General features: G+C 27.1%; 3 protein-coding genes across 9 annotated transcripts in view; 2 read left to right on the top strand and 1 right to left on the bottom strand.

The window, feature by feature from the left end:
* Positions 1-4,766, top strand: part of LOC126916550 (diuretic hormone receptor-like) — a 78,752-nt gene extending 73,986 nt beyond the window's left edge. For 2 of the 4 annotated variants that reach the window (XM_050722473.1, XM_050722475.1), the window contains 2 exons: positions 1,447-1,601; positions 1,830-4,766. In XM_050722473.1, the coding sequence (XP_050578430.1) occupies positions 1,447-1,601; positions 1,830-1,974 (300 nt within the window). In that variant the 3' untranslated portion in view covers positions 1,975-4,766. The remainder of the gene's footprint in view (positions 1-1,446; positions 1,602-1,829) is intronic. The other 2 variants (XR_007710647.1, XM_050722474.1) reach the window with 2 other exon arrangements.
* On the bottom strand, positions 180-8,440 carry LOC126916565 (protein RER1). Of its 4 annotated transcripts, XM_050722509.1 has the most exons (8): positions 8,227-8,379; positions 7,606-7,744; positions 7,238-7,317; positions 6,979-7,083; positions 6,816-6,912; positions 6,426-6,643; positions 6,269-6,342; positions 3,084-3,397 (listed from the first exon to the last, which is right to left on the bottom strand). In XM_050722509.1, exons 3-8 carry the CDS (start codon positions 7,310-7,312, stop codon positions 3,376-3,378), a joined length of 591 nt encoding a protein of 196 aa, XP_050578466.1. In that variant the 5' UTR covers positions 7,313-7,317; positions 7,606-7,744; positions 8,227-8,379; the 3' UTR covers positions 3,084-3,375. The 4 variants fall into 4 exon arrangements, with proteins under 4 accessions (XP_050578468.1, XP_050578466.1, XP_050578467.1 ...); XM_050722511.1 differs by lacking the exons at positions 3,084-3,397; positions 7,606-7,744 and adding an exon at positions 180-590 and having other exon boundaries at positions 8,227-8,394; XM_050722510.1 differs by lacking the exon at positions 7,606-7,744 and having other exon boundaries at positions 8,334-8,440.
* A 662-nt stretch (positions 8,441-9,102) lies between these two features.
* On the top strand, positions 9,103-10,788 carry LOC126916570 (small ubiquitin-related modifier-like). Its single transcript, XM_050722516.1, has 5 exons — positions 9,103-9,240; positions 9,359-9,427; positions 9,513-9,590; positions 9,956-10,027; positions 10,261-10,788. The coding sequence occupies exons 1-5, from the start codon at positions 9,226-9,228 to the stop codon at positions 10,321-10,323; spliced, it is 297 nt and encodes a 98-aa protein (XP_050578473.1). The 5' UTR covers positions 9,103-9,225; the 3' UTR covers positions 10,324-10,788.
* The last annotated feature ends 877 nt before the right edge of the window (positions 10,789-11,665 follow it).

The following is an 11,665-nucleotide window of genomic DNA, read 5'->3' on the forward strand; positions in this document are numbered from 1 at the left end:
ATCGTTACTCTCCCTTTATTCCCTTTAGCTCGTATCTCGTCTATTTGAACGTTTCTTTATACACTAACGTGCAAATGTATGCAGACACTTGCGTATTTTCGATAGAACGTAACTTAATTATAAAATTATAAATAAAAAGTTCCAGGACAGCTTTATCTTTTGTCAAAACCATCGTAGAATATTATAACACGGTACAATTTATTCTTAAAATTTATTACACAATGAAAAGATTAAAATCTATGTTAATTTATACGTATATATTTATACGTATTCGAATGTAATATTATTTAAAAATTACATGTCACAGATTTTGCACTCGTTTATACATTACCGAACCTCGAGTAACCCTCTATTAATTAATCCATATATTCGATCAAGAACCGGTAATTTTCTTCCTCTTTGACAAAATTTATAATCGAGAAAACGCTATTGATTTTTTGAAAGCGAAATTGTTCGAATTAAAAATACCAGTTTGTTGGTTCGTCGGTATTCACAACTTCAGACGCAAGAAATTTTAATCTCTCACTTCTTATTATCTCTTCCTCCTGGAGATGATTTTATTCTCACTTTTCTAGTGCCAGGACTTCTGTCTGCAACGATAAGAAACATATGTCGTAAAGTGTTGTTATAAAGTAACGTAGACTAATACAGAACACAGAACACTCCACAGATAGTCACAAATTTCCTGAATAAAAATTTGGAAAAGGAAGTTTTCAAACGAAAATGAAATTTTCGCATCAAAACATTAAGACAATATTTATTCAAAATGTCTTCCTACGCGCCGTATTAACAAATATTTGGAAAGTATTTATGAAAAAGAATTTTCTATTCTCCGTAGGTTTGATCCATAAAAAACTATACAAGATTACAAGATACGCGGTAAAGTTACAAAGGTTACATTCTTCCATAAATCTTGTTACTTTGGTTACTTTATTTTATCTTGAGATGGCAAGATTCGAAACCATGTCGATCCAAGCATATTTAAAAGAATCTGGCATTCACAGAACTTTCATATAAAATAGAATACGTAGGAACCCATAATTTGATAAACGCATGTTCAAGCTACCGATAAAGTAATCGCACGCATTAGTATCTTCTGCAAAGTTTCTTTTTTAATAAAGTTGCTTTATCGACTTTTTAGCGTCAAAGGTAAAGCTTAAACGGATAAAATACTTCGAAAGGAACTATGCATTCTAAGTTTCCTTATCTTGAAAAGAGAGAGGACGAGTGGGAGAGTGGGAGAGTGGGAGAGAAGGAATAAAGAAAGTTTGGATGTATTACGAATTTCAAAGAATAGGTTAGGAAAAGATAAATTAAACTATTAAAAAGATGGAGAAACAGTTCTCTGACAAATTGCACGATGAAATAAAGAAAAGCTTCGACATCAAAGATTAAAAATCATCTTAATGCACATAGTATACTTTAACGAGTACTTGATATTTTCAGGGCCTGTTCGTCGCGTTATTTTATTGTTTTCTAAACACCGAGGTTCAAAACACAGTGAAACATCATATCGAACGATGGGCAACAGCTCGCGATCTGGACACAGAAAGAAGGTATTATAACAATTGGTCTCCCCGTTCGAGAACAGAGAGTATAAGGTATTCTATTCCCTTATTGCTTAATTATTTAACTTTCTTTTGAGTTCTTTCGTCACTCAATATTCCGTTCGAAGAAATCAGCGAAACTTCCTATGCAAACTGCGTTCACATGATTGTTGCGCATCTAATGATTAATTTAGAAGAACTGTAGAAAATTAAAACGCTTAAATGGGGACAATTTAGAATGGTTAATTGCTTTTCGAAGTCGTTAACGGTGAAAATTTACAGATTGTACTGCCCACCGTCAAACCCATACAGAAAAAGGGATTCATCCGTAAGCGAGACGACCACAACAACCGTAATAGGATTAAACTCGACGACCACATTCCTAGATAAATCGAAAAAGGCTATTTCGGAGGATCTGAACGAATAGGAACAATTCTGATCTCGCCAAGCGATTAGAACCATTATCGAAGAATCTGTTAAACATTCTTCTTTTGAAAAAATATTCTTAAGCAAATGAAGATCTAAGAGATACCAATCTTCTTTCTTTGCTTGTAAGTGTCATTTTCTTTTTATCTGATCATCAAAGGAAGAAATAATTATTTGGGAAGATGGAGAATTGTTATTTATTATTTGAAGGATGTTTACGTTTGCCAGTGTGAAATATTTTGAGCAAGAATATGTATAAGAAAGTAAATTGATTGTTATGAATTTTACAAATGTTGGAAACGAGAGGGAAGTAGTCAAGGGCGCGACATATTGAAATATATACTTTGTCACAGAATTGTTCATAAAATAATGGAAATTAAAAAGATAAACATATTTATATATTATGATTTATACTTTTTGATATGTTTTCACTTTCTTTCGTTTTCAAAATAAAACGAATTTTTATTATTCTGGAATTAGCATTTTTTCAATATAGTATTTGTATAAATTAATTGCATTGTAATATGATAGAAATTGATTGTGAATGGATGATTAAATTTTCTTTTTTTGATACGATTTCTTTCTTTCATTGCCAAAATATACACGTAATATACACGGAAACAAATGAAATAAAAAAAAAAAAGTGGCGACATTCAATCTTTTTAGTTTTGTTTTTTGGTTTCATTTTCAATTTCACAATCAACCATCTCATTTCCAAGATATTCATAAAATTACCGATAATTAAATTAACTCTACAATTGATATTTTCCTAAAATGTACTTGATATACGCGTCAAACTATTTAATGTATAAAATATAAAATCCTTTTTTTCTGAAATAACAAATCTCCTGAGGACTCTTAAACTCCTGCAAGTTTTGTTTAAAGCACAAACAAACAAAAACAACGCCGGATATATCTCTAAAATAAAAATATTAGATTTCTCTCTTCCGTCAATCGTAAAATTTGATTTAAAACACAGAAAAACGAACAAGTCCACAAGAATATTTCTCAGATCTTTAGTGCTCCACAACAGCGTCATTTTCAGGGGAACAATATATCGTATTGATTCGTCGTAAGGAATGGTTGGAGAAATTAAAAAAGATCTGAGGATATACAACAATGCATCGATGCTTTTATTTGGAATTACCATTTTCGTTAGGAAAAGGGTAGCCTCACATTCTTGCCCATTCACACGTTCCATTCGTGCCTCGCCACTTTCGCCTCCTCCACATTCGCTTCACTCCATTTTCTCTTCTGTTCTTTTTTACTCTCCTTTTTGTTTTTTTTTCTTTTTTTTAATCTCATTACTTCTTTTCACGTCTGTTCAGCTCAAGAGAAACACGAACGCGTTCGAATCAGAGGGAAATCAATTTCCCTGTTTAAATTCTACGATACCCATCATTCAAATTTCCACAAGTGGACTCCTGTAAAAAAGAAAAATCCGTGAGAATTCTTTTTTTACTCTCCCTTTTTTCTATGGTACATTATCAAATTTTTCGTCGTTCTATTATCGTCAAACATAAAAATTTCGATTTTCTGAATTGAGAATTTGAAATCAAAGTTTGCAACGTAAAAGGACAAAGAAATTCCGGAAGAGAAATTAGCAATTCAAACTGGGTGATAATTCTAGAAATGAAATACCGTTAATATACATATATATGTTTTACTTTCTTTTTAAATGTATTTTATTGTTTAATAATAAATGTACTAAATATATAATAATATATAGATATATTATAAATTAATAAATATATTAAAAATGTTTTATTATATTTTTATATTTATTATATACGTATATGTATACTTATAGTTAAAAAGTGGAAAATTGCTTTCTACTATTATTAAAATTTTCTACTATTCTACCCAGTTTCGATTGCGATTAAAAAAAGAATAAAAGAATCGTTAAAAATAGCTCTATTGTCAGAAACGTACATTAGCATAGCTATATGTGTTGATATCTTTGGTGCGGATTTAATTATATGGAAAAGAAAAAGGGCAGAATTTTTTAATATTAAATGAACTTCGTTAAGTTACCTTACATGCGAAAACATATACATATCCGCACAAAAAACTATTTCAACACAAAAACTTGGCTACTACACCGTTAAGTATTTACGTTTTTCCATAATTGACATTTAAAAATTATAAAAAAATTAACTAAAACAATAATAAATAATACGTTTAAGGAAAATATATCTTTTAGCTTCATCGTGTTACTATTACAAATTTGTGATCGTCCTTGTTAAATATAATTTTTGTTTTGAAATACAAATAAAAAAGTATTTGTAAGTAAGTAAAGTATTTGTATCAATATTTTAATAAGAGAGAAAAAGTATTTATTATTATAACAAACTGTTAATGAAAACATTATTTATTTTGACTCCATTGTAAGCATGAAAGCTTTATTGAGTATCGAAAATATATTGTAAATACTTATTAACAATCGCTTTCGTAAAACGTTGGGCATCACTATATTCCCAAGTCCGTGTACATATCGCAAACTTTTCCATTTCACGTTATTTAGTGATATCAGATGACCGACTATCGTATTTTACATGTATCAAGATTTATAAAACGTGTTACACAATATCGTACATGATGCGTGTGCTTGTGCTTGTATCTATAAAAGTTTCAAGAACATTACAATAATCGACACTATATTTGAAACAATTCGTTTCGATTATCTTTGGAGCAATATATATATATATTGTATATATATATAATACTTTATATATATATATATATATATATATATATACACATACACATATGTATGTGTGTGTGTGTGTGTGTGTGTGTATAAAAGAAAAATAAAATAATATTATGCCCAATAGTAACAGAAGAGTACGTTACTCGGGGTTTAAATTTTGTCCAAAGATCCAAGAAGATAATTATTTTTAAGTAGCTATGAGGTGAAAAACCGAAGAAATGGTACCTGATATGTCGTAAAACTTTATTTTTGCGTTGAAATATAATCAAATGAATTTGTATTTTGTACAGATTGAAGTTTAACATAAGTTAATCAGTCCAAAACTATTAATATTAAACAGGCTAAAAATGATAGGAAAATGAAAATATATTGAATAATATCAAACACTCTTAATAACCATGAAGCTATATATAATTTAAAAATTTTCTTAGAAATATATGTGTATATTATAATATAATTTAAAACTTGTATAAAATTTGTAAAATATTCGATAATTTTTAGTAAATAAATGTACTATAATTTCGTTTCATTTGTAAAAATGGTACAGTGTAAAACATCAGATAAAATAATGTGACAGACACATGATCTTTGGACCTTAAGAAATCACCCCCTAAATAACGCTATCACTTAACATTTATTTTATTATGAATCAGGCGATCCGTGTATGTTTATTAAATAACTTCATATATACAAATTTGTATAGAGACAAATTAGAGAAAAGTCATGAATGGTATATGTTATTCAATGTGTTGTCGTTTTAAACTACCATTTAATATATGCCTATCGATGTAAGAACACAGTTCTATTAAGACAACATGTCTTATGTTACGGTAAATTGGACTAAATTGTTTACGATAATAAATTCATTCGATAAAAATGATTAGATGTCGTCTATCACGAACTACAAATATATACCATAAGCAGTCGAAAGGATTTCGACTTTCTTTTCAGTGGAGAACAAATTTATCAAGTTAGATAGTTAAAATGCATATTATTATTAGTTACTGAAAAGGAGACTAGTTTGCAATTACAATTTTTAACAACAAAAACACAACAGAATCGACAGGATAAACTTTGAATAAAATTTAAAAATGTTAAAAATTAGAAGAAATGTAATCTTCTATATGGAATGTCATAACGAAAAAGCAAAATATACTAAAAAGAAAACAGTACTATTGTTTAAATTACAAACCTAATGTATGTATGAATTATCTTTGTTTTCCTTCACATCCAATGTTAATTTAATATTACATTAACAACTGCTATAATGTTCACATTGTTATTGTGACCACTTTATGTAAGACCTAACAATACTTTGTACAAGTTTTATGATACAAATATATTACGACAATTCAGTTTATATACCATATAACATTATACTTTTAGTGTTACACCTTTTATGGATTAAACCTTTTCTTGTAGAAGGCAATGATTTTATTTATATGTAATGTCATTGATAAAAGAATCTGACTGCTTTCAAATCCAAAAATTCTTTTCACATGGTACTGGGAAAATAGAAATCTACACACTTATGCACCTCCATCAACAAACATACTTCACACCAATTCACTTTGAAGGTATTAACCTCGAAGTATCCTCGTGATTCTGGTAACTTGGTTTTCCATAAGTGAACGGCAAATATCTGTATTTTATCATATGCTGCAAATAAATTTCAAATTCATTATTTTATATTTTTAAATATTTTTTACTCGACTTCATCAATATATTTAATATTATATTACCTTTATTTGACGCTTCATAGTAATGCAAAATAGCGTTATGAAGTACATGACAAGTATGGGCCAAAATACTGGTACATTGAAACAATCAAACATAGTACATATCATAGCAATAATTGTAGATTTCATCACAGAATACCAGAATTTAAATTCAGGTAACCTTCTAATAAATGGTCTAAACTCTTCATTAGATCTTGTAGGTAATTCTGGTCCTTCACCATCTATCAAGAAAGTTCTGTTAAAAGTGTGTTGTAGAAATGGAAGTGAAATTTGTTTGAGTACTAAAGTTACATGGAAGTATAATTCACTAAATTAAATTCTACCATCATAATTTCTATTTAATTTCATTTCATATTAATAACTAATAATTTTCATAAATTTATATGCACTTACCATCAAAATCCATTCCAGGATCAATTTTAGGAGTAAGGAATGCTATGAATAAATTTAGGTGATAAATTGCTAGTGCATATGTAACAATGTACCATCCCTAAAAAGTATGAGAATATATTTAAATTTATAAAGAGAAAAGAATACATTTTAAGCTTTAACTTACCTCTGATAAAAGTATACGTAAAGAAAAAACAAATACTAAAAAAAAAGCCACTGTCCATCTTGACACTGCGTGAGGAGTCCAAAGATCCAAATATGTTTGATATAACTGTAATAAAAATACATGTATTTAACAATACATATATATATATATATATTATATTTTAAATACATATTTAACACATTAGCACAATTAGGAACTACAATTAACAATAAAACAAAATATTTAAAAAAATAAAGCTTCAAGAAGTATAACTAAGTACCTGTGATATTCTTCCTATTGCTTGACTAAAAACATTTCGTCTTGGAGGACCACCCAGATGCTCATCTTGCATCATTTTACCTTTTTACAATAAAATTTTTATTTTAATCATGATTATAAATTCATATGTACATTGCAATATTCCTATTAAAACATCTTCCAATATTACATAAATACTATAGTTTCACAAATAAAATATTACATTATACAAAGATATTCTTAACCCCTTAAATATGTAAATAAATAATAAATTTGGAAAAACAGATAAAAGCCAAATATAACTATAAAGAATTAAATATTAAATATTTTACTTAAAGTCATAAACTTAAAAGTAAAGAACAAAAGTAAACTATATTTTATTTTACTTACTTTATTAAAAAAAGACATTAATATATATATGTATATATATAATAAGTTCCGCTTGTATTAATAAATTTAATTAAATATTTCATCATCATTATGAATACATTTCTTTTTTATATTACTAAATATATTTTTACAAATAAATCTAAACAAAAAAAAATACAATATGTCTTGCAATGAACTCTGGCAAATGTTACAGATCCAATTAGATAAAAAATCCAATCAAAGTGAAAAATACTTGTTGAACATTCGAATAAATAATAATTCGCGTGTACAAATGCAATTTGATAGTTTAAGAACATCACTAATATACCGAATTATTAACATCAATTATAAAAACGAATTCAAGGTTGCTAAAATTTAAGACTTCCTCTGTAATAATTTGATCGAACCTTTATATCAAACTATAACTTAAAATTTGCATGAAATTTCAGATCTCTATTCATTAACTGTATCAATATATTTTGGAAAAAAGTACGAACATTCATGTTTAAGAAATTAATACTATTTTCACAAATTCCGAAAATCACGAAATAAACTAAACGATATGCACATAACCTCCTCATTTTACAATTATCTTGAGTTCAATTATAAATCGCAGGTAAATCGGAAATGAATAACATTTACCTAAAGTATTTATATGTTTTCAGCCAATTTTCGCGACTAATTCGCTGTTTATTCGGTTAAAAAAATAACACGTCAAAACATTAATGGCATACTATGATTAGACGTACTATAAAATTTGCAAGGTGTTTCAACTTATCTCCTGGTAGTATTGTATCCCAAGTGTGTATGACCATTAAATCTGATTCTTATGTAACGAATTATATGATTTACATCAATTTGTGATTGGTAACATATACCGAGATTACTTTTTCATTAAGTAATTCGCTATTACTTCTAAATATTTATCTGCTTATTTTATTAACAAAATAATTACATAACCACTAAGAACTCTAACAAGTGTAAATATATAATCTTAATAACATACGTATAATAAAAACGTTAAAAACTAGATATTTAAGAAAGCGAAATCGTTTGACGTGATTTTTTTCTAATTTTAAACATTTTTATATTCTTTATAATTGTAGATATACATTATTGAATATAATACACCCTAAATTTTAGAAAAATACTATTTTTTCGATACAAATATAAGTTTGCAAATTTTTAATGTGTTCATAAAACATAACAAGACAAATATAATTAACTGATTAACATAGAAATAATCCATAATATATATATATATATATATATATACACACATATATACTTGTTAAGCATAAGAAGAGAAAAGGAGAATCATATTTTATCTGATGAATGTCTTATCGCAATAATATTTTGGTATTTTGATAAAGATGACTGTTTATCTAGCGTTCATATACATATATACATATATAAGTATATATAAATATATAAACAAAGATTAACTTTTGAAAGATGATGTTTAAGCGAAACTGTCAAAAGCTGATGTCTTTTGGAACGAAAATAGCTACACAACGTTAAAATTTTCATTTTTAGAATAGAAGACTGTGAAACTGACAAAAGTGCGGCGCCATATTGCGTGCTTGTGTTTGGTTACTGTTCTGGCGCGTGGTCAAGAACTATTATATTTAATTAAATACCATGTCTGATAATCAGGTGAGCTTCCCCATTTTAGAGAGCAATTTATTGACCTACATTTCATGGTATAGATGCAACATAACATTTGAATGTTCAATCATATTTTGAATCTAATCGGTCTAACCTTGCGTATTAGGAACAAAAACCTGAAGCCGGCCCAGGCGACGCGAATTCCGAATACATCAAGCTTAAAGTTGTTGGAAATGTAAGAAGTTGCCGTTTTATTCTTTTATATTCACGTCTTAGTTTCATGACGTTTAATGACAGGTTTCATCGTTTCTTTTTTTTAGGACAGCAATGAAATTCACTTTAGGGTAAAGATGACCACTCAAATGGGTAAATTAAAGAAATCGTACAGCGATCGTGTGGTTAGTCCACTTTTCAAAATAAGCGTCTGTCTAAATGTCATGCATCTCAAAAAATAATTTATTAAAAAAGAAAGCGCAAAAATTCTCTTATTTTATTTTTTACATGACATGTGATAACTAACTGAAATTGTGTACAGTAAAAGTATAAGTTAAAAAGTTCATGAAAACTTTATATCATCATTACGACTAGAAGACTTTTTAGTTTTGAATGAATTTTTATATATATCTTATATTTATAAATGTAATTTACGGAAGTATTTTTAATCTTTCAAAAATAGAAAAAAGTGATAATTTTATCTCTTATTGAAAGTACCTAAAGTAATATTATCTTTGTGTATTTTAAAACATATTTATAATTTATTTAGGGTGTTCCTATGACATCACTCAGGTTTTTATTTGATGGTAAAAGAATTAATGACGACGAAACACCAAAGCAGGTAAATTTTTATATAAGCTTAAAATTTTTAATTAACCATTGTAGAAGTAGGAATTCATTACACCTTTACCTTATATTACCATTATGCCCTTAAAATAAATAATTTAAAATTGAATAAAATTTAATCACAATTTATCTTATTTTTATATTAACTTTATTATTTATAGCTAATATTTATAGCTAATATAATTCCATTTCGTACAATGATAATATGATATTAATATTGTTTTTTAGTTGGAAATGGAAAATGATGATGTTATTGAAGTATACCAAGAGCAAACAGGTGGTCGCTACTGAAGAAATTTATTCGGTTTCAATATCTTTTAAAGTGAAAGTGACTATCGTAAAGAAATGGACAAGTTTATCAGTATATATATATATATATGTATGTTAAAGAAACATGTAATTTGGTTTTTTACGTAACATTTTGATGTGCAGTTCTACATTCCTGTAACATGGCAAGTTTAAGGATCATCAACAGTCAGTTTCATACAATGTATATGTTCATCCAGCAAAAACAAAAAAAAAGAAACAGAACTGAAAAAGAATCATGCCTTAAATACAGTGAGTTTTGTCTATTAATAACATTTGGCAATATATTTGCATTCTATGGATTTCCAAATTTATAGATTTAGATCGCGGGAGTTTCCGAAAGTTTTAATTTCATTATTAAAGTGCAGTAAATATTACATAATATGAATATGATTTAAACAAAATTGTTGCGTTTAAGGTACGTCTATAATAAAAGAGATAATTGTAATATTTTCCCTTTGCCTTTTCTATGTAATTTTAATATTAACAAAAGTATTTTCTACTTCAAAAGATATACATTACTGGTATGCAAAAAATTACTTTTCATGGATAAATTATGAAGAAATTAATTCGATGTAAGTAATGTGGATGTTTCTGAAGAACTTCTTATTTTAGATTTAGTTTTATGTTATTATCGGTAAATTATATATAGCAATGACAAAATTTCAAATCACTATACATAATAAAAATGACTGCTATACAGTTATACTTTATGTATAAACTTCAGTAAAAGAGGTTCTCATTTTTCAAAAATTGCTATTTGATTTATATTGAAGTTAACCATTGACCGGCCAAAGACTTACAAATTTAAAAAATTTTTTGATATATATAATTTGAAGCTATATGATTCTATGCGGGCATCCTCATTACAAAATACTTATTCATTGATTTAACAGGACAAAATTTTTACAAATTGTAATAAAATTTATTCTTGTACAGATAAGTAATATAGTTTCTGTTTTCATTAATAAGGTGTAAACATTAATTGGCACTTTTCTTTCATTGTATGTTTAAACAACATTCGCTTTTTTTTAAATAGTATAAACAATTTAAATAGATGTTTTAATGAGAACAAATAAGTAAAAACAATAATTACATTACCTTTAGTAGTGTTCTATCATAAAACTTGTAGCACTTGTTAAATAGAAGAATAACTGAATAATAATAAAAATTAGACTTTCATTTTCGTAACAAAAGCAGAAAATGATTTTGATATAAATAATATTGTAATAATCGTTAGATTTACGATAAAATTGCATCTACATAGCTTTATCGATTTCACAAAACATGTTTGCATCTGCCAAAAGCATAAATTACTTGTAATAAT

The sequence above is a fragment of the Bombus affinis genome, chromosome 5 (assembly GCF_024516045.1).
Source record: "Bombus affinis isolate iyBomAffi1 chromosome 5, iyBomAffi1.2, whole genome shotgun sequence".
Classification (NCBI taxonomy): domain Eukaryota; kingdom Metazoa; phylum Arthropoda; class Insecta; order Hymenoptera; family Apidae; genus Bombus; species Bombus affinis.